The 24,146-nt window shown below is 34.6% G+C and overlaps 1 protein-coding gene across 45 annotated transcripts in view; it reads right to left on the bottom strand.

Moving 5' to 3' along the window:
- PTPN4 (protein tyrosine phosphatase non-receptor type 4) overlaps positions 1 to 24,146 on the bottom strand; it is a 167,030-nt gene that overhangs the window by 39,101 nt on the left and 103,783 nt on the right. For all 45 annotated transcript variants that reach the window (XR_015289219.1, XR_015289225.1, XR_002866004.2 and 42 more), the window contains 9 exons: positions 18,459 to 18,566; positions 15,611 to 15,653; positions 15,436 to 15,514; positions 11,702 to 11,746; positions 11,403 to 11,455; positions 9,345 to 9,465; positions 8,174 to 8,261; positions 7,178 to 7,266; positions 1,722 to 1,785 (listed from right to left, as the gene is read on the bottom strand). Coding sequence is in view for 37 of the 45 variants with exons in the window: in XM_086897642.1 (XP_086753768.1) it covers positions 1,722 to 1,785; positions 7,178 to 7,266; positions 8,174 to 8,261; positions 9,345 to 9,465; positions 11,403 to 11,455; positions 11,702 to 11,746; positions 15,436 to 15,514; positions 15,611 to 15,653; positions 18,459 to 18,566 (690 nt within the window). In the remaining 8 variants the exon portion in view is untranslated. The remainder of the gene's footprint in view (positions 1 to 1,721; positions 1,786 to 7,177; positions 7,267 to 8,173; positions 8,262 to 9,344; positions 9,466 to 11,402; positions 11,456 to 11,701; positions 11,747 to 15,435; positions 15,515 to 15,610; positions 15,654 to 18,458; positions 18,567 to 24,146) is intronic.

The raw sequence follows: 24,146 nt of genomic DNA, 5'->3' as shown, positions 1-24,146 counted from the left end.
AGGCTTTGTAATTTGTTGGCTTGGATAAGATGTCTCAGAAGAGAAATTACATTAATTATATAAACTACATTCTCATGCAAGTAACAATCTGTAGAGTATTAAAAAGCAACAGAGAAACAAGAGGAGAAAGCTATCTTTGTATTACCTTCTATTATAAGGAGATCTCTGCAGAAAACAGAAGAAATGCTCAAGTACCCAGTACCTAATCCTATTTATATCTTAATCTTTAAGGTCCTGAACTCTGCTACCACAGCATTTTCATCAAATTCTGATTTAGAAAACAACTGAAGTTCATAATTTCTGAATTAAAAAAAACCAAACAAATTCTCATCTCACATGCAAATACAACTTTCCTGCAACTGTAATGGAAGTTATACACACTGGTATCAAAACAAAATTTGACATTAGCCTGCCTTTGAGAACAAGCCCGTAGCTCCAGTGGGGTTTTACAAAAATGCTGTGTCATCCCAATACAACACTCCCCCTCCACCTTTTTTGTATCACCATTTTTCTGCTCATGCTGCCTGATGTCTGCTCACATTGACAGACATTCCAATTCACTTCATGATTTTAAAGGATCTGCTTTTAAGATACACCTGTATGACTCCTGTTTTCAGCACTAGTATCAGTCACCAGGCATTGGCCTGACCTGACAGAACAGGTGTTTCTCTTGTTTAACCATATTGCCCCAAAACCTGGTACAGCCCTATAGTACTCAAGATGCATTTATACCTAGAGTCACCTTTATGTCTAGTCTGTAACTCTGCATTTCAGGTCTTCAAATCATAGAACGTTAAGGGTTGGAAGAGACCTTGAAGATCATTTAAAACTAACCCACCTGCCATGGGCAGGGATACCTCCCATCAGACCAGTTCATTCAACTTTGCCTTGAACACTATCAGGGCTAGGGTATCCACAACCTGCTCCAGTGTCTTACCACCTTCATACACAGTAAATCCTTTCAGATGTCAGAACTGCACAAAACCTCTTAAATAATATGACAAGTTAATCATGTAGTCATATTTTTAATAAACTCCTCCATCTTTCCCCAGTGCTATGTCTGTGATCTTTCAAGAAGCTCATCTTTCAGGGGCACAGAACAATCCATTTCTGGTTGAATTAAACGCACAATGGTCCTGTGGTGCCTCGTGGGGTTCCAAACACACTCCTCAAGCAATGAAACATTCAGCTCCAACCTTTTCCATGAGAAATTCAGGAGTAGGCATAAAAATTTATCATATGTAATTTAGAACTACAAAGGAATTCTTGTCTCTTCTGTTTAAAAAGCAAAGTCATCATGTATTACCAAATCTGAATAATACAAATCAACATGTTTATCAAACATTAATTTACAAGCATATAGACAACTGAAGCAGCATTAAGCACTACCTTTAGTTTTAGTTTGATTTTTATGAAATTTAAATTTAATATTGATTTACTTTCAACCTTTTCCACATTTATCTTACCCATAAACAAGTTACATTACCTGCATACAAATGCAGAACTAACAGTATCTAAAATATAAGGCAAATCAAATTAAAAAGAAAACTTATAAAGCATTGTAATGGTCTATTTGAAACATGAAACAGCAAGAATGTTGGTGAAGCTGGACTTTTAATTGCAGACAAAACCAAGAATCAACATAGTATCAGTCAGTATAATGCAGACATGCAATAGAAGAAATTTCATTGCTTTCAGGTCAAATTTAAGACACTACTCACCAATTCTTTCCTAAGTTGAATAAAAAACTGCTTGCACTTGAAAGAAATTTTTACAATCTTCAACCTAAATGAAAAATAAAACCACAATATTAAAACATTTCATATACTGAATCATGGCTAGAGGCTTAAACACATCTACTGAAAATATACGTTCTAGAGAGAACAGGTTTCATTTCTATGGACACAACATAAGATGTCAAAGATTATAAAAAGTTTATATAGTTTGAAATTTATGAACCGTGTGTTTACATTATCCATCAAATTTACTTGTTTACATCCTAAACCTAAGGCAGTTGCTAATTTTGCTATCTTTTCCCTATTCCAAAGCCCAAAGAGCTTTTCTATCCCCAGGTTATTCCAGGCAGATGGTCTCTTTCTGAGGCTGCTTTCACTTATCTCTTAGAATATGATAAAATCCTTTGAACTTCACCTGATCACTGAAAGACATTCTTTTTGTATGTTCTTACTTGTTTTTAAATATAACCAGAACTTGTTTTAGTAAAATAGCTAAGATAATATGCAGGCACAAAGACAGGACTCATAACCTTAAAAAAATTGATCACACTATTAGGAGGAGAAAAGTATTTACAGTATCACATGAGAGGGAAAAATCTGTCTACAGAAGTGTTCTCCTTTCAGGTCATCTATAAACGTATGAAATACTGACAGTAATTCCAGATTCTTTTGTATGGTCACTATAATAGTTATACAAAATGGGAAAAGACAGGCTGTATTTCCATAATTATATACATTTTCTAAGAAATTTAATATTAGGACAGTCCATGTATTTTATTAAATATACAGGAGTATCACTTTGGTCAAGAAAAAAGTGAGGTTCAAATTGTAAAAAGAAAAACATATAACTTTTGTTACTTGAAAAATGAACAAGTAATACAATACTGCAAACTGACTGGAATTACTGCTTGCATATTTATCACTTGCTGAATAAAAAACCCTTTAGAGCAGGAAGGATGAGAAGTAAAACATTAACAGACACCCAAGTTGGATATCTATATATAGAAATTCTCCTCTCAATTAAATCAAATAAAAATATTTTTCTTCAGGGGATTATTCAGAACAGGAATGTCCTAATTTGTCAGGAGAGTCATTATCTGCAGTAGCATAAAGACACTCTGTGAATATTAGTGTTTAAATTATGCTTATTTACATCTTTTTCCATTTCTTTTTTCTTTCCCAGCCTTGCCATTAGTTTAACAGTTAACAATTTAAAAAAAAAAAGCAACAAAAAACAGCAGCAATAACTGTCCTATTTGTTAGGGGTTTTTTTGTTGTTGTTTTTTTTTTAATTCATCACCAATTCTTGCTATCAGAGTTAGTTTCTCAAGGATTTGAAACTTAAAGGGGAGTTACATATTATCTACTGAAATCTAATTATTCCCTTGGCAATGCATCAATCTTCTTAGAACCTCCTGCGACAAAAAAACTGCTTAAGGGTAATGTAGGATGGATCTTATATTTGGATAGGATATACACTACTGATTATTAACAGTCCAACTGTAGAAAAAACAGGGAGAAAAATTAGACTATTTAGACTGCAGTTAATCAACAAGTATGTTATTACTAATTTTTCTAACATTTTGGTGTACAGTGAAATTAAAAGAACATTTTAATATACACCTCAAAAAACTGAGCTCCATACACTTTACAACATATCAGATTTACTTAGCAATTATTCTGTTTATAAAAACATTTACTGTCTCTCACTCTTTGGAATTTCCTCTTCTGCTAAAGAAATTACTGCCCTTAGTGATTTACAAATTCAAAGAGAGTAAGAAGAATACATAGAGAGTTTTAATCTCATCTCGTAATTTAGGCTCAGAGTGAGGTCAGCTGACTTTTAAACCTGCAACCATTTGGATCAGACTCAAAGCTGTAACATTAGCCAATAAGGCCTAACTCAGCTCAAAAGAGTCACCATTCAAGTACAAAGAAAAGACTCAGCAAAATTGATTCCCGGTTATTTTAAAAAAATACAGCAGATAAGAGAGCTCCTATGCACTGCTAATATCCTGCTAGGCACTGAATGAGCATATCCATACTCAGTCCAAAGAATAGCCGTGTCTGCACTATGTTTCCTTTCTCTGACTGTTGTCAATGCTACATATCCAAGGAAAGCATAAGAACAGGCAGGCATCATTATTATTTTCCTGCTATAATTTTCCCATTCACAGCCACCTCAGACATCCTGAATAATAAAATATATTTTTTAAATGAGATATTTGAAATCCTAGTCTAAAATGCAGATTGTACTAAAACATGTGGAAGGAGTCTCACGATACCAAGCCCTGCTTCTCACAAGAGCTTTGCCATCCCAACCCTTGGGAGGGTGGGAAGGCACGACATGAGCAATCCAGCAAATTTCTTGAGCAAGACCTCTTTGACACATGTTCTGGACCAGACACCCAGGGAAGATGCTCCTGGTAGCCCAACTCACAAGAAAGGATTGTCCAGATTTAGTAGCCAAAGACAAAATCAGCTACAGCAGCTGTGCGATGGCAAAGCTAACAATCTTAAAGGAAGTGGAGGGATGTAGCAGACTAAACCATGGGCTCAGGAGAGGAAACTCCAGTTTGTTCAGAGTATTGGTGGGCAAAATCCCACAGAAGCTGCATTTGGGTCACAGAAACAGAGGAGAGGTAGTCTTAAAGGACAATCTTCTCAATCCAGAACAATCCTCATGTGCTGGAAAACATGCAAGCATGAGAAGAGGCCAGCCAAGATGCACTCAGAACTGCTGTCTGGGCTTAAACACAATAGGAAGTGTACAAGATGTGTAAGCAGGATCAGATGACCAAGGAGAAACACAGTACCACCTCATCATTCAGGGGTAAAGCTAGGAAATCCACAGCACAATTGCAGCTGCAACTGGCACTGGATGCAAAGGCAACAAAGCTTTCCAGAGATACATCAACCACAAACAACAGGCTAAGGAAAGCATGTTTCCAAGTGCTGAACAGGTGGTCCAGTAACAAAGCAAAGGCTGACATACTCCATGATCTTCTCCTTTGGTCTTCAATCTCCTCGGATTCCCAGGTCTCTGTGCCTGGTAGCAAAGTCTAGGGAAAGGAAGAATTATATACAATATAGGAAGATCAAGTTAGGACACACGGAACAAAAGGCAGTGTCCTTTGTTTTCCCCTATTCCTCGCTTGTTTTCCCCGTTTCATTTCTCCCCATGATCAAAAGGTTCATAATGAGCAATTTAGATAGAATAGCAGATTAAGAGTGAGAGAGCAAAGACATTTTACTTGGTTCTTCTCTAAGCAATACAGTTAAATCTTAATTTCCGCCCACATACATGCATTTCTATCCTCTCACTTGTATCAAAAAGCAGGAGTATCGAAAAACAGGTATCCAAATATCTACTATACCCGTAAAGCACTAGGAAGACGTTACACAGCTCGGGTTGCATAGGAGTAAGAATAAGTGGAAGCAAAAAGAAGAAGTATCAGTACTAGTGGCACAAGAGAAGCAGCATGATTATGGATAGAAAGAAAGGGTAATAGATCTATTATTGAGCTATATTGTGGAAACTGGTATTTCAGATTACTACTCGTAACAAAAGAAAGCCTCTAACAGGGTGAAAAGGAGGAAGGGTGGCTCTTTTTTCTTTTTTTTTTTTTTTTTTGTAAAGACCAATTATGTTGGTAACTATAGTCTCCACAGCAAGAAATTAATATCCCTGGTGTCAGCTGATATGGTTGAATACAAAGAAGAACTGTTTAGGTAATTACACACACAAAAAAAACCACACTAAGAATTTAGATCCGCATCCCTGGCATGCAAACAATATGAAGCAGAACTCACAGAAACCTCCAACTTCCATTAGGGACGTGTAGCTTAATTATGACTTAGATTGTACATACTCAGTAATTTACCAGTGTGCTTTACAGAACCTATTTCTACTATTGCTGTTTTCCCAAAAAAACCAGCAGTAAAATCAGACTGAAATAAAACGCTCCTGATTATTACAGCATTCCATTTATAAAGCAGCCTTAGCCCAGAAATGGCTCCAACATCTCAAAACTCTCACCTCACGAAGGATAACTTTCCTGAAATGTGCCACTATTATGAGGGCAGGTCTGACTGACTGGTACAGTAGTTTCAGGTTTATCATTGCAAGATCCAGTTTTAATTTACCCAGTAACCACAAAGATTGTAAATTTACATGCTTTGTAATTGTCTCAGACTTACCTTTCTTCAAATGCATACAGGTAAAATATTCACCATGTTCAGTTGTACTGGCCGATAACAGCAGATAACACTCTGATATAGATTTGTTTTTTCTTTCTCTATCAAAATCAACTAAAATTGGACCAATTCACTGTTTCTCAGCTTGGCAAACCATGAAATATGTAACATCCTACAATGAACCTTGAGACTAAGCTTAGCACAGAAAACCAGAATATCTCAGAAATTCACTGGCTTGCAGAAAAGATCAAGCACACATCAGCAGCAAACAAAAATGCAAAATCAGTAGCAAATGAACAGTTCTGATAATTTCTTTAGAACGAACAGCTTTTGTGCCTGGTGAGCTAATGTCTGTTATGATAATCTTATATGACTGATTTCACCCACTCAGAATGCAGCTATAGCAACTCAGCAACACAAGTAAAAAGGCAGTCAAAGCAGATTCCAAACTGGCAAATTAAACCAATGGAAGGTTACTTCTGCGGGAACTCAAAGGCATTTCCAGAAAGGTGACATAACTTCTGTAGAGCACCACAGAGGTTATAGAGCACATCTAAAGAGCACTACAGAAGTCACGGTACAAAACAGGATTTCTCATAAATCTTTCCTAATCTTATATGAATGAAGAACAGGATCCCAACTTAAGCAGACTGATAAATAAGGTACGTTATTTAATGGGAATAATTCCATCTTTACAGAACAGCTTTAAAACTATTTCAGTTAAGAGGAGTAAATCACAGCATTTTGTGCAGTAAAGGCACATTTTTTGAAATGAAAATGGTTATTTACAGATGAAGAGATGACAATATTGTGAATACTCCACCTCCGTTATTCACAAGTACCATAACTACATTAAATTTCAAATACACAGTACAATTAATTTATAGGTCACAAAGCAGGTAAGAGCAGTCAATATCCAAGTCAATATTTTTCAATTCAGCTGTCTCTTTAAAAACTGTAAGCTAAACCATCACACTGGCCCTGGCTATATAATTAATTAAATGTAAAGTATGTTTACAAACTCCTGAAGAAAGAGAGTATTGAAATTCATTCGTTTCATTAGAGTTTCAAAGTTGTTTAACAGCACAGCATGCAGACCAGGAGAAAACTGCACCAGAAAATTCTCCAAAGTACGTAAGCTAAATAATTTTAACATGATTCAATGCAACTTAAGTTTCAGTCCTTTTAAGAGTGGTAAAAATATTTTGAAATAGCAAATAAAAACATTAAACAGCTGTCCTTACCACTGAAAGGTGTTAATTCGTACTCTGTTCTTAAAAATTAGTATTCCACCTGACATCACTCCAATCATTATTTCATTGTTACTCTGATCCTTTAAAAAAAAAGAGAAAATTACTTGAAGAACAGTATAAATATCTTTTGAAACCTCATATATATTCACTCTCATCTCTGTCTAAATACACAAACTAATGAGGAAGAAAATGTGTTTTAATAAGACAAATAAGAAATTAAATTATTCCCTCCTATTTAGGACAAACTTGAATGTTTTCTCTGAGCTCCTTACAAGCTACCACAAAGTTTTAATTTCTCAAGTTAGATCTTTCTTTCACCAACTTTGAAGAAATAAATATGAGAGTATTCTGGTTTATTAAGAATAGCAGCACTAATAGACTGGCTTAGCATTTGCTACACTAAAAGCGACATCAATTCCTACAGAAAAGAAAATGCAATCTCAGAACACAGAGAGGAGAGATCTTAAACCAAACAATATTGTAAGCATATTTAAATAGCACATTTTTCTTGAAATATCTTTGAACTCTAATCAAGCACCAGCTATAGAACTCTCAATATGTGTGCAATAGCAGTAGATACAGTAAGCAGTTGAGTGGGGTACATTTCAAATTCTATTCCAACTTTCTAGCTGGAACCAAATTAAATATTTTCAAAGCTGACAGATCCTTACAGATCAAATGCACATTTAACAAGCACATTTTTCTTATTCACCAGTAGCCAACTGAACTGGCATTCAAGGCAACAAAGCTCAACCTGATTAACACACAGATAACTTAGCACAAATTTAAGCAATACCCGCACTAGAGTGAAACAGCGGATATTCAATCAGTGAATCCTAGTTAGGCACCTAATAAGATAATTTTTTTTCTTTTATTTTCTCTTGTAAGCAAAAGCCAGGAAAGCTCACTAAAAAGAAAAGTGTATTTTTTTCATAAATCTGAGAGGAATACATTTTTACATTGCAACACTAGTGCATCCAAACTTACCCTTGCATAGTGCAATTCAACTCCATAAAGGTCTAAAGTACGTGCTGTATTGAGATAATTGAACTCTGCTTCTGCAGGAGACAACCCTCTGAAAGAAAGCAGCTAAATCAGAAATGTTCTAACACAACCTCCCACATCAGGCTCCCTATGTGAGTGCAGACAGAAAATATGCATTCATTTTACTACTTCTATCCCCACCCTGAAGTTTGAATTTCCTTTCTCATGATAAACAGACTGTAACCCAAAAAAATTAACAGAAAAGAACTTATGTTTCCAAAAGAACAAAAGTCTTGACAAGAGCCCACAACACATTTTATTTTAATGCACTTTATAATTCAAGTGTTTGTAGAGCCCAAGAATAAATTAGTTCTACAATCCTGTATTTGGCATTGGTAATTTAAATTATCATCAACTCACTCAAATGTCTTTACCCTAGCTAAGAGAATTTTCGAAGCCTTTATCTGAAATTTAATGTAGCATTCTGTAGTTTTGAAAGCAAACATGATCAGATCAAGCAAATGTTTTATAAATACTGCTTACATTTTGTTAAATTTAACTAATAAAAGGCACTTAAGTTCTAAAATATGAAGGAACCATCACTGGAAAGTATCACAATGTTACATACTGAAAAAAAAATATTTTCCATTGCTTCATTGCCTTTTCCTCTTTTTGAAAGGTCACAGACTCACACACAGGAAAGAGCAGATATTGAAGAAAAGGACTTTGTTACTTCTAAAGTAACTCTTTTACTGAGAGTTACTCAGTGAAAGCATGGTGAGAGCATCATGAAAACAAAGCCCTTATGGTCAGAACATTCCCAAAGACTGAAAAAAAAAATTAAAGGAAATACGTCCAGCTAAGTTAATATCCTACATAATATGCACAAATACTGTTCTCAGAGAACCTTTAACTTAACATGTTCATTATTTCACTAATTTAGATACAGATACTCTGTATAGACCATCAATGGTATTTATTATACAGGTATTTAATGTAAAAAAAAAAATCACATTATCTTAAAAGAACAACCAAAACCAAACAACCAACCAAAAAACCCAACACACACCCACCCCAAAACCTTTAAGAAAAAATACTATTTTGTTTTATATAATAGCACAGCATCAGCAGTCAGGATTTGACAAAGTCAGTATCTTTGGATGTAAATCCTTACATGTGCTGCTGATGTAATTTTGCTATTTCTTTTTCAAAGTCTTGAGGCTGGCTAGGGATGAAAGAATATTCTGAGAGGTAGCCTGGCAAGTTTTCTGAATGGTTGTAGTCTCCCAGCTCGGCTAAAATATTAAAAAGAGAGGTTATTGTTTATCACTGATGTACTTGGCATTGTGCAATGCCCCCAAATTCACACGAGTGTGCTCCCACATAATTTATGATCCACAGCAAAGAAAAATAGAGAAGACATCTGAACTCCCGATTTCCCTTTTGAATAAACAGTCACATTCTCAGTGAATATAATGGAGATTGTTTAGACAGACCTTTGATTATGCATTTATGAAGGAAGCTTGTAAAGTGTTTAATTTTTAACAGACAAATTAATCCATAAATGCTGTCATTACAGCTAACACTAAGTAGAACATATATATATATATGTAGGAGTGGATTCAATTTTTCTCTTATTATTTTACTTTTGCTTGTTTTCATGTGATTACACAATTTTCTTCTTTTAACACTACAACTGCTATTTCGTCATGAAGATCTGCAAAATCCAGCCACTCATTCTGCACCAAGATATATTCAGAAGCATTAGAAAAATATTTTTTGCACATTCAATTGTATGTATGGAAAAAAGTACACATACATACACCGACGTTGAAACTACTCTACTTGAAACTACTAAAAAGTGTGTTTACATAATTTGTAACACTTTCCTAAAATTATAAGAAATAAATTACAATCACATTTGTCAGAAAACATATATGACTCTTGCTAAAATTCTTTGAGGCTTTCTAACTACAGTAAAAAAAAAATAATTCAGCTTTTAATATCTGCAATTCATGTAACAGATCTACAGTGATAGATAAGAAACATGAAATGAAAAATGGATAGATAACAGTAATATATCATGACACGGAGTCCTGGGCAGGCCTACTGGCACTGACAAGGCAGATGAAGGCACTTATGGAGTAGGAGGATGAGGAAAGGTAGGGAAGGCAGGAAAGAACTCTGGGTCACTTGCATCACCACAAACAGATCCTATTTTAATAATTTAAAAACTAGAATGTTGGACCAGGTTTTATAACAGAACACACTCCCTGCTGAAATCCAAAAGAATAGGACTGAGATCTACAATTTACATGTATTTATAAAGAATCCAGGAAGTTTATTACTAGGCACCACTTCTACAACATTTAAAAAAAACCCCATATTACATTCTTAATACCCTAAAATGTTATCAAGTTTTCATAGTTCCTGTTATCAAATACTTTTTCTCTTCTAAGACAAAAAATCCCTATGGCATGACAGCATTTGCAGTACAATTTTCAGGCAGCTGAAGTGTGGGAGTTTTAAGAGAAACTGTTCTATTCCACTGAGCAAACCATGCATAAAACATGAACATTACTATATATTTTTTACGAAAATATTAACTATGGACACTATTTCTCTGATATGTACAGATATGTATGATATGTTAGTACGAAGTACTAACATAGATGTAAGTATCTTTAACAGTAGAAAAATACATGAATGTGAATGAATATGTTGGGTTGCTTAATTTAAGCTTATGAAGAAAAACTGAGTGAGGAAGAAAATGAAATCTCAGTTTTCAAGTCTCATCTAGTCATTAGATGGCTTAAAATTACCAGGATGGATATTGAACTTTTTGGCCAGATAGGACCAGAACTCCCTTTTCCACACCTATTTGGAGGTTCACTGCATAGTTTTAAAAAGTGTTTTAGTGTCTGAAGAAATACTTTTTGGCATCATTCTCAAGGCAAAACCCACAATTTCACGCCTTAGAATACACAGGAATAAAAAAGTATTGATCTGGGGTTTTCTAACAGCATTGCTTTAAGTGTTTTTTCCATATCCAATTCAGCAAAACGTTCTGGGGGAGGACAACCAATAAATTTCCTTAATCATGAGAAAATTAGCACCATGACCACAAGCACCACAATACAATGCTATATAATGTACATTCTTTAGGAACTAATCTATAAAACTTTTAATATATTTCAGTACCAACAAGTACACAAGCACTAATTATACTTACATTGAACAGCATAGGAAGCCAGAAGAGCAGCAGTATTATAAGGACAGGGCAATCTGTTTTGTTTGTAAAATGATAAATAAATAAAATTACATATTTCATATGACATTTGGCTGTTTTGAAAACCCTAATCTTTTACAGCCTATGGATAAATTTGACAGGTAATTATTATAAACACTTCCACTTTCATAGACAGTGATTTATTCTTAATATGTTTTTATTTTTGCAGGCAAAATCACTCATTATTAACTTTTTCTTGACCAGATTTGCATTTAATGTTTAACACAAGAAAAATGTCTTACCTTCCAGTAAGAATGTCCTGCTTAATTTGCAAAAAGTACTGGTACCTTATTTAGAAAAGCAAACAAAAAAACACTGTAATTAAAAATAAAATTATCCCATCATTTGTCATCAATTTAATGTAATTTGCTTTCAGTTAGTGCAGAACTAACACTTGACATTTTGCATGTTATTTCCTAAACTCTAATAGGAAAGAAATTAAACTTTGCTTTGAAAAATAATAATACAACTTGGTAAATTTAATGTCTTACAGACTATGAAGTTAAACATTATATTTCACTAAAAGGCTACAAATTTCACATTCTTCCTGCTTTATACAGCAACCACAAGTTGAAGTTTGCATCTGTGTATGTGTACCCTCTGTGTACCCTCGTAAGAATGATTTGTACTCCAGGTAGACAGAACTAATTTATTCTGAGTATTTCATACTGCGGTGTTTTCACTTATAGTAATTATTCTTAGTATTTTGGAGTTATATTCTTATTACAAAAGTTGTAGGTTCTATTATGTGAAACACCTCTCAATTAACTTCTCTTGTGCTTCTAAAGTTTTCCTTTAATTATGATGTGAAAAAATCTTGTTTTAGAAATTCCTCCAGTTTTTCCATGTCCACTCTTTCAAGTCAGGAAGGAGATGGATATAACAAAAAGAATGGCCAAACATTTTAAAACAAAAACTATTTCCCACCAAACAGGGGCAGCAGAAACACCACGACTTAACACTCCAACAAGCCACAAAGTACAAATAAATTTCCCTCTAAATTACTTCCTTTGTTTCTCCAACAAAATCCAAATATATTGTTAATGTCTCAGAATGAATAGTTTGTTCATTCAATTTAGTTCCTTCGTATTTCACTCAGAAGTTTTAGAAAATTTGGAGCACAATGTTTACATCCAGTGGCAAATCACACCTGCTACAAAGCTTCACTGAACTAGAGATTGCAGTGCAGTACCAAATAAGATTTATCAGGGTGGCAGGATGTTAGCAAAAGCTTAAACTTTCAGAAGAAAAAATCCTTGTAACGGAGCATAAAAGCTGCTGTAGAATTTGTCTCCACTGCCTTCTAAATTTTTTAATAGAAGCGTCACAGAGTGGCAAATTTAAACATCATTCCTGCTTTCCTATAAATTTAAACTCTACATTATTACTATTATAATAATCATCTGGTTTCCTTTGTGTAGTTCTGATTCAAAGGCTCGGCTATACTCCTTCATTATAAACACCAACATCACTTATGAAAAATATTAAATATTAAATATTTCCCAATAACAACTTCAACTAAGAAATTAAAGCCAAAATATATCACTTGATTACACCTAATATGACTTCTCGTAACTGTGCAGTCTTCAGAAAGTGGATTATCTACCACCCTAATGCTTCTACAAACATTTACAAATACACATAGAGAAATTCAATTATTTAGAAGCTATATAACAGTAGAAAAGTAAAACATTCCATGTTTGTAAGAAAATGGAGGAAAACATTTGTGAACTGACAAGCAAATATTAGTCCATGTGCTCAACTCCTACAAAACCATTTAGAGATTCCTTAACTGATCAGAAAAGCAAGAACCTTAGTTTAAAAGGTATTAACTTCAAGAAATTAAAACTTAAGCCATTAGCCAGGCTTTAGAGACCTCAAAATACTTGAAATACTTAAAATGCATACTGAAACAAAAAAACAGAGATAAAGCATAATTTTTTGATTAAAAAATGCAGTAAATTACAAGTTAAATTTATATGTTAAATGGATATGCTTCACATGCTTTGCTTAAGCATCTCTTCACAAATATATAGCTGCACCTCCATTTTATTTGCCTTTTTTCAGTATAAGGTTTTATTAGAAATATTTCATGGTAGTTAAAGAACACATCTTGATTAAGGGACACCAAGCAGAGTTCATCTTCTGTCCACTGTTTTCAGTGAACAGTGAGGTTAATGGCTTGTTAGCCAACCACCCCAGTTTGAACACTGAAGCCTCACATATTATTGAGCAAAATGGGAAATCAATAGAAGCTTTAGCAAAGCAGATCTGCAAAAGCCTGAACAACAGACTCCACTGAAGCAACAAAGGCAGCGCTGCATTACCATGTTTTTATCTTGCTTATATAGCTATAGCTAGGAAAGGGCAGGACAGAATTATTGCTAATGGAGTCGACATTAATAAGCAATTCTTCCTGTCATGAGGAGAACTAATGAAGCTTCATTCCCTCCCCAGACAAGTTCCTGAAGCGAAGCTCTCCAGCACACACTGAGCACCCGCTGACCTCTCCTGACCTGGGGCATTCAAACCTGTCTCACTCACAGGTTTGTGAATGCGCAGAGGTCTAATAAGACACGAGCTTGCACTGAACCTTTCCCTGACATCTCTTCACACTGCTTCATGCGTCAAGCCACTCCTCTGTTCTCATGGAATTTGTAAAAACAGAGCATTTTGGAACAGTCTTAGCTTCAGCCATAATTGTCAGAAGTTTGGACTTCCTTTTCTTTCCCTTTTCTGAGGCGGGAATACTGATTACATGAAAGGACCCACATTTGTGACATGGTATCCTAACTTCCTTCCAAAAAAGCCCATGGATAATATCTCTCTCCTTAAAATAATTCCAAATACAAATTAGTTTTCTCAGTGGCAATTAGGCCTATTAGCAAAAAAGGCAGAGCTAACCTAGATACAGGAACCATACATTATTTCTCATTTAAAATAAAGTTGTGTTTATAGCTTTGTATTTAGAAAATAGCACTTCTCAAGTTTTCTCCTTTTTTATTGTTTATTTCACACTGATCGACATTTATCCTTTTTGTCATCTCCTCAGGAATATTACATATTTTCCTTTCATTCAAAAAACATGTTTTTCATTATTTTGATAGAGTAAATTGCCAAATTTTCCTAGAGTAAATATTTCAGTAAAACTAAGTCTCATCCAGGATCTCTGAGACTCATTTTAGTGAATTCTGTCTGCAGAGATATGTGCAAAATTTTGTCCAAAATATGACAAATCAAAGGAAATTATAAACAAATGTGGATTCAAATTCTCACCGTTTTGGTACTTAGGTTTCAAAAGCTATCTTCAACAATTTTTTTCAATGGGGCTGACCTGTTTTCAGAATGGCCGACATCCAAAAATTCCAATCTGTTAATTCATGCCATTTATGCAGAGGGCCAGAAGTAATTAAAATATGGAAAAATTGAGGCATTTCTTCAGGGACTAATTGCAATTCACAAGCCTCTGATTTAGATTCACACTGAGCATTTCTTAATAGATTTCAACACACGGCTATCAAAATAAGTCCACATGATTCAAACTACAACTACAACCACAGAGATTAATTTCATTAGTACTAAACAAAAAACTGGGGAGGAAGGTGTAAAAAACAAATGCAGAATGCTCAGCAATTTTTTAGTCACAAAGAAGAACACAAGGAAGGATAGAATTAAATTTGTAATTATTGGTAAATACTGGGATTAAGTTTTTCCTCTTTTCTCTATTTTTCCTTTTCTGTTTCTACTTGGTACCATTTGCTTCGCGTAGTTACTTAGCATATAAATTCATAAGTTCACTCACAGAAGCTTTTCATTATATTGATTTGGCAGAACTGCATAGTTCATATTATTAGACAAAACTTAGAAGTTTGTATATACAACAAGAATGCATTAAAAGAAAATTTCCATGTTATACCTTAAAGAAATTAGTGACAGTTTTAAAGAAGTATTTTATTGACAAAGCAACCAGACCTACCTTGTATATTCTTCTTGGAGCTTGTTTGGGTCACTTACAAAAAACTTAACTCTGAAGTTCAGACTGTGAGGAGATCCTCCTATGGTCAAGAAAAGTTATTTCTAATTAATCAGGGCACCCTGGAAAAATAGCATAATAACAATAGATGAATTGACTAAATACATACATTACTCACTTTTTAATTGTTTCCTGATAGGTTTGTTTGGATCCAACCACCTCTGGAAAGAGACAAATTATAACAACAACTTCAGAGAAACAAAGTACAAATCACAGCTTTATACACCAAGAAACTTTTCTATTACTTTTAACTTGATCTTTTACCAAAATGCCTCACTGGCACACACGGACTTATTACTGATTCTGGAGACATCACCACTATCATCAACAACTGCTACTGCTCTTCTTTCCCCAACCTATCTTGTCCAGATACCTGTTTTACAGCAGTAATTCTACTTCGATTTGCTTCTATGATTGTGGCAGGAGCCTGAGAGAGGTCAGAACGCAACTATACTGTGTTTAACACCTGACATCTACTCTTTAAGAAGAACTACCTATGGTAGTGAAAAGCTGTAAGCAGGCTCATTTAGCCAACTCAGAAGTTAATTTGTTTAACTACTTCCAGTAGTTCTGACTCTGGATTTTGTGAGTCTGGCACACCCAGGGAGTGATCCCACTGGCTCAAATTGTCAGCCTGAGTGTCAGCACTGGTACATCACTAACTGGATGCAGGAAGTCAGAGACTCAGCACTCAGCCTCCTGGATTAAGGACTAAGAATAATTTGAACTGTGCCAAATCTTGATCGTTTACAGGAAAACACCACTGTGTACAGGCAGAGCTTTATAAAAATCAGTGTGGCAAATTTCAGATAAAAGTATGGATGCCTGGAAAGTTCTGCAAGTCGTTGAAACCACTGCCCATCAACAACCCTGCAGACACTGTACACACCAACACAGTCCAGGTAACTCCTAAGTCTATCTTTGGTATAAATACTGTTCAATTTCTTGTGCTGCCTTACAAGGCAAGTCCACAAGCCTCAGGAAATTGTTACATGGGCACAGTTCCTATGGAGTGACAGACACCTAACCCAGTACAGCATGCAACTCTCCCACACTTATCACATGGCTTTTTATTTTATTCAGGTGAGGGAGGAGGAAGCAAACACACATGTACCTGAGCTACCTGACACACACCGTGGATCTGAAGTTAGTCCTGTGTCATTTTATTCATGAGGAATACCAAATAATGATGACTAGTTCTGCATGCTATATCCTTGTAGCAGTTAACTCAAGAGGAAGAGACAGTTTGATACAGCATCAAAAGCATGGTTATCTAACAAAAAGAGCCTCATACAAGATCAATTAATTTTATGACTAAATGTAAAAGTTTAAATAACACTCTAGCCAGGGATGTATATGAACTTCATATAAGAATCTTTCAAAATATGTTGAAAGATACTTGATTTTTACTTTGATATTAGTATTATAAAAAACCACAAGGGTTTTGCAATTCCTGAGACCCATGTTTAAACACAATGCTAGAAGTTTCACGCTCAATTAGCAGAATTCCCATTTCCTCATCATCTTTATCTGCTGCTGCATTAACTATATCTTAGCAATATTCTGCTGTGTTATTTCACAAATAACTAGAGTATTTGTCAACCCAAGATGGTTTCCTTGTCCAAATGAACCAAGTGTAAACGTAAATGCGTATCAAAACCTAAAATTAGTCAAATCCATACATTCTTCAAGCTTGCATGACTAATATTGGTAATATTTCTTTTTAGCTCTGACACATTGTTTTCATGGCAACTAGACATGTGCTGAAGAGAGAAAATGTTTAGAAATGAAAAAAATAATAGAAAATTCTTTAAACTATGTGCTTGTATCAAATACCTGTTAAGTCATTCTTTCAGACTAACCCTTTACCAGACCCTTGTATTACAATGTTGTGCTAATCTGCTTCCAGACAGATAAATTAAAAGAGAGCTTAGAGGTCTACCCTTGGAAAGGCCAGATAAATTTCTGAATGTTGCGTGAAGTACTGAGAGATATTCAACTAAATACTTCTTAAACAGAGCTGAGAAACAATTCAGCCTTCTGCTTGCCTATGTATTTTAAGCCTGAAACAAAGTTTTGATTAAAATTATTACAGAGACAGTCCACTAATGTCTTAACAGAACTGTTAACAAGTGAATGTGGCTGACTTCTGGTGCAGAAGTTGGGAAGTTTTTACCCCATCACTGTAAAATAAGTGCACATAAAATAAGAATTAGGTGAAGAACTGTCTTACAGGAATAATACGTAGCTAAATTGCACTTTGTAAAATCAGTATTGACCATCTGATACTTATAAAAGAAAATATCCAAGAAGTTTTCTTTAGGCAATCAAGATCCCAGTAGGACACTGTAACTAGTGCAGTGAATGGAACATCTGCATCTCTCAGTTTTGACTTGTGATTTACGAAGTTTCAGTTGTGTAGAATTTCCTTTTTATTAAGGAACTATTAATGGACTATTTGTAAACACTCATTTCCAAGAAAGTCCCTTCTTTGTTCAGGTGATGAGCTGACTACCCTTGTCAGATACTGGACTATACGAAGCACTGTTTAAAGATCACCAGGTATCTGGGCTAGAAAAAGAAACTCCATACATGACCATCTAAAGCCCCCGCATTATTCTGCATGCCCTAATTACAAAAACAACCACAAAACAAATTGAAAACATATTCACTATTTTTGACAATGCTAATGCAATCTAGTAAACAGATACAATAAAACAACCAATATACTTTTAAGATATTTCTTCATAAGCACAGAACTCAATATTTTACTCCAAATCTGTGACTATTAACATACAATTTTATCATAACTACAAGATGATACAGAACCTCGCAAATGACACAGTTGGGGAAGATGGCACAATCTTGCAATGGTTTCTATTTACTTCTCTTTAAATAACACAAAGTACAGTGATGAACATGATTATGAGTTTTAAAACTGTACTTATAAAACAGAGTCAACTTACAGGGTTATCAGTAGATTCATCAGCCAACTGTAAACCAAAGTAATCTCTCTCTGTCAAATCGAGATGCTTGAAGACTACGTCCAATAGAACTTGGCCCTGATCATGTTTCTGCAGAGAACAAATACAGACCTTTCCTTTAATCAAGAAATATATATAACTGGACACACAGATTCCAGGCAGGTAGAACACATAAATTCTTTCAGATGTGCTTTAGCAGCACCATTTTAAATATCACAAAGTGTATCCCAGCAGAACTATTTTTAAACGAGCTTCATCTCTTTTTGAAACATATGTAAGGAAATAATTTTTCTTCACTGTCATTTTCTGACAGTAAGAACTTCTCACTTCTCAGCTAGCTACATGAAAGGCTGAAAGCCTTTCATTAGCCTAATTTGATATATAAAAGGAGCATAGAAAAGGAAAAAATGTTCAGGAATTAATAAAGAACTCAGTGCAAACAAGAATCTTGTTTGGATCACTGAATTCAAATGTACAGGTCTTTACAAATTATCCTTCCTTATCAGAAAATCTATTCCTGACTTTAAATGAACCAGCATATTGAAAATGTTTCCCAAGTTTAATAGCAGAGACAGCTGACACAGCCAAATATCTAACCAAGAAGTGTCATTTACATACGTTCTAAGATAGCACTTCACACTAAATGTATTAATTCAAAGTAACAGAGTAACAGTAACACTTCTTTTCAGAGTCAAGTGAACAAACTTGATTTCTACTACAGGGACAAATGTTACCCAAAAAAATGATACAAAAAGATATAAAAAGAATCAGTAGTTGTTAGTACCTAGCAATTTTTTGCCTAACCTGAAAATACTGCCAACACAGTAACTGAAACACTGAGTGTGTCATGACAGGACTCAATAAATACATTTGGTGAAACCTGAAAGGAGTTTCCCAAAGAAGTTAAAAGTGTCATAGCGCCTTGAAATACAAAAGACAAGCAAAATTCTGCAAGAACTGTCAAACAAGAAGAAATATGAAAGAGATGATTGATACATTTTCCACCTAGATTTTCTACTTTTCTGTCATCAAGCACAGAAGCTTCTAATAATCTTCTTGGTGCCAAGCATTATCGCAGCTACAGTGGATTTGATACATGTTGCCTTGTTTACTGTGGGCAGTAAGATATTTTAATGTTTTAAAACAAAAAAATCCCCTGCTATTCTGCTCCCAAAGGACCCCACTTTGCACAGAGATTACATAACAGTTTACCTTCATAGCTGCTAAAATGGAAGCATGTAACTAAAAGATCGAGATAAGGTTGCAAGAATTTCATTAATACTCATACAAGAGAAAAATCTACCTTCAGACATCCGTTAACATCTAAGAGAATCCTACCTACACTAACTTTTTTTGATCAGATGAAATTACACTAAAGTTGAATAAACTGTCAGAAGCAGTTATTTGAGCCTAAAAACTCCAAGAAGCATGATATTTCATAATAATATAAAAGTAGAGAATAATTATCCACAAATTATGTTTGAAATAATCCCAGGAGGACAATCATACCCATAACTCTGCATATATCTTTAAGTTGAAATTACATAAGGTATATATTTCAGATCCCATATAAATCTGGCTAAATTGAAGTGACCTAAGAATTCTTATAATTACTTTGCAGAAGACCTTATTTATTTTTTTAAACAGTTCAGAGAAAATTTCTTACAAAATGTAGGAGCACCATTGTTAACAAGTCCACCACTGAAAAATTTACTTTACAAATTAGTAAAAACAAGCAAAGAAAAACACAGAAGTTAACACAATAAATGTGCCACATCATAAATGCATAAGGCATTTTTATATACAATCTAAATATAGTCTCTTTAATTTCTACTAAATTAGGAGTTTCTATTACATTTTGAAATAAACCAATAATCAGTACAGTTTTTACAGCAAATAAGGCTAATTTTAAAATTACACAGCAACACTAATTGCCTCTTGGCATTTTTCCCACGTAGATTTAAATAAGAACACAAACTAAGAACATATAACAGTAACTATCAGAAAATGGAAGATGTCTGGAACCTAAGTTTAGCCTTGCAATTACCACAGCTGACATGTTACTTCCTCTAACAACATGTAGATACCATCTCTGCAGCTTTGTTCCAATCCAATCCTGCCAATGTACACTGTTTCTTAAATACCTGAATAGATGTTTCCTAATGAAAAAGCTTAGATACTGGCTGATCAGTTTGAATTAAGAAATACAGAACATCATTCCACAACCGCAAGGAAGGTATTCTTCCTGCAATTGAGCAGCAAATTTGGTAAGACACGACAGGTTCCAACATGAAGCATTTGTTTGGATCACAATGTTTTACTCAATGCAAAATAGAGACAAGCATCTAGCAAAACCAGACCTTAGCTTAACCCATCTGTGATATTTATGTAACGATGTTGCAGCTTGCCAAAGCAGGTGAAGGTCACAATTCTGCTTGTTGAGAAAGATCCAAAATATTTGTAATACTATCATAACATCGAATAGCTGCTCAAAATTATAGAAAGTATAATAGCAAGTTTAAATATCTGATTTTTTAATAAAAAAATTATATTTTTTTTATAAAAAAGCAAACCAAATAAATCTAGATGAGCATAAAACGAAACTTGTTTTGTTGCTACAGATACAAGTTAAATATTATTTCCTCATAAAACAAGAAATAATAAAAGTACATATGGAAAATGGGAACTATCTAAGACAAAACCACAGGAGTTAGACACAATAGCGTCCATTGTTTTTCTGAATTGAAAAATTAGAGGGTTATATGTACTTATTAGTCATTGCTGGAGGCAAAATATCTCACAGATTTTGGCCTTTTAGGACAAATTTGACATAAACACTAGACATCAATATGTTAACTGTACTTTATGAACTATTTATCATCAATTCATTTTTAATTGCAAAATGATTGTCACTTGTTCACAAACACTACGTGTGAAAATTTAGACAGACATTTGCAATTACACAGATTTTATGCCTGCTTACCAACTACCAACCTCTTCTCAGTCTGCATTTCTGACATTCTGGTTTTGCTGCTGCCAACACTACTGGCTGCACACACAGCAAGCACCATGAGACATTGCAGCCATGTCAGCTCAAAAAACTTTGGACTTCTGATGACAGAGGAAGGGGATGACAGGTTCTGGGCTTTCCTGGAGCAGGTCACAGCTTGGCTACTCACATGTTTGGGGGAGGCTCTGGTATGGTTTTTTTGGGGGTTTTTCTTGTTTGGTTTGAGTTATTTTACAGGTTTTCAGATTTTATTTCCAGTAGAGTGTAAATTCATTAAGTCTGAAGAGAGTCCTGTGATAGTAAAGGCTCTAAATTGAAATATTTGTCCATGACCATTAACCTTGCCCACAACCCACCACATCTACCTTGACTTAGCTGTCCCTCAAGTTTAGTGTTATTCCTGTATCTATCTATTGGCTTTCAGGGAATATAAATAAGCCAGCCTGCATGGAAAATACATAATTTTAGGTATTTAAATAACTAATTAAAACAAATTAAAATAATTTGATCTCGAAGAAACAGTTTTACGGTAACACAAATCATCCTGATCATGTTGTTTATTCAAGTCAGCCTCCTTTCCCAGCTACATGTTCTACTGAAGTCTGCTTTTCAGGATTGAAGGAAGAAGATTTCTTCATTTGGTAAGCAGAGCATTTTTGAGAAATGGTTTGTACTCCTCAAACACATGCACAGGCTACTTCCAACTGATTTTTCTGCCTGGAACCAATGCAGCCTTTCTCTGGCTACAATCCATGGGGATTATCTGGTTTGATTTGTTACGTTCTCTACAAGGTAAGGCTTAGCACAAAGATGCCTTTTTTGCAGATCAATGGAAAAGACTGGTTGAAATCTGAACTTAGAACATCACATAAATTATCAAGAGACACTCTGTGATCAGCAGTTTGCTGTTGGAGAAGAAATAGCATTTGAGTACATTTTTATTAACACACCACTGCATCTTCCAGATGATTAAGTTTTACAATCATTAGCATACAGAATACCTATAGCAATCACCAGGAGAAAAAAAAAGGTGCTAATTTATTTGATGCTATCTTTGTTCTTCCTATTTTGAAAACAATTCCATAAATATTTATGCCTAAGCCAAGTGTCAACCACAATAAAGTAAAACAAAACTATAAAACCCAAGAACCTGTATAGCATGTAGGTTACATTTGCTACGAATTAATACTTTATTATGCCTTGTTTGTGAAAAATCAGATTGAGGCTAAGACAAGAGATCAAGATGTTCAGCACCAAGGAACTTTTTATTCCCTGGACTCAGTTTTAATAGACAAACTTGCAGGCTGATCTGTATAAGCAGTAAAGCATGATCCATGCAACTAAAATATTTAGTACACTAGGGAGGTGGTAGAACATATTACATAATTTTTTCTTGGGAGAGACAGAAGAGACATTTGAGGATATATAGCTGGTGATTCTGCTTTTCTGAGAGGCACTAGTGTCCTCTAAAAATACACAGTTTTTGAACACCTAGATCAAAAAGAAGCACATCTCCCATACCTACAGCCCAACAATTACTCCTTATTTTTCCTAATTCTTACTTTCTTCATAAGAAAAATCCTCAAGACAGATACCTTAATGGAGAACTCATGCACCTGAAAGCAAAGATGACAACATTTGCAATTTCTTATGCACTTCTAATGCTTTACATCCAACTACATTTTGCACATATTGCTTTTTGGCAGGCAGTATAGACTGGGAAACTGTTAGCAAAGATGAAAAATTAAGCAATACAGAAAAGGGGAAAGGATATAGAAAAAAATATCCCAGAAGGGAAAGGAGGCTTGATGTTAATAAATTAAAGTCTTTAAAAAATCTGTCCCTCAGCTTCATCACTCAAAATTCCCACACTTTACTACTCAGAAGTCTGGAAAAATTAAGTATTTTTTGAATGAACTACAAAAATGCGTCAAGAGAATATCCTAATCCTTTCCATATTGACTGACATATCTAAAACAAATAACCACCAGATCTGCCTCTGAACCTTAAGCCTCTGGATGTTGGATCCTTACAAGTTTTTGCCAGATAAGAGATTTCACTTCTGATCAGCAGCTGCAGGCTCTAAACACTGATTATAGAACAGAAAAAATGCAATCCCTCTCACAAATCTTCTCTGAAACATTCAAATATGTCAATATTCTTGCTGATCACTGGCTATCAGAATTCAATGTAATTACTAAGCATTAGAACTTTTTCAAATGCTCTGAATTAGATTTGTCCACACAGATTTGACAATTGCTTCACTTTCTCCCTCACTTCCATATGAAGTCCCACAGCCTTACTTGATACTCCTACACTCCATTTGCTGAAGTTCAATTTACTTTTGAAAAATTTCAATTACAGCACCTGTTAACTTTCACCATCACATTATTCAACCTTTGTCCATATAACTCATCAATTCTATAGCTTTTAAAGTAAAAGCAGAGTTCTACTACCAAAGGAAAACCTACAACTTCTTTCCTGTTGAGTTCTGGTTCTTCTCACACACAGATGATTTTAAATACTTTAATCATTTCTTGTGAGGTCCTTGCCTATTTTTCATGGTTTTTTTTTTCTTCAGGAAGCTGAAAGAACGGGTTGCATTTGTGTAACATATACACAACAACCATTAACATTTTCATTAGAAAATTAGATGAATA

The sequence above is a fragment of the Cyanistes caeruleus genome, chromosome 7 (assembly GCF_971803275.1).
Source record: "Cyanistes caeruleus chromosome 7, bCyaCae1.hap1.1, whole genome shotgun sequence".
Lineage (NCBI taxonomy): Eukaryota > Metazoa > Chordata > Aves > Passeriformes > Paridae > Cyanistes > Cyanistes caeruleus.
This window is presented reverse-complemented; position numbering and strand designations above follow the sequence as displayed.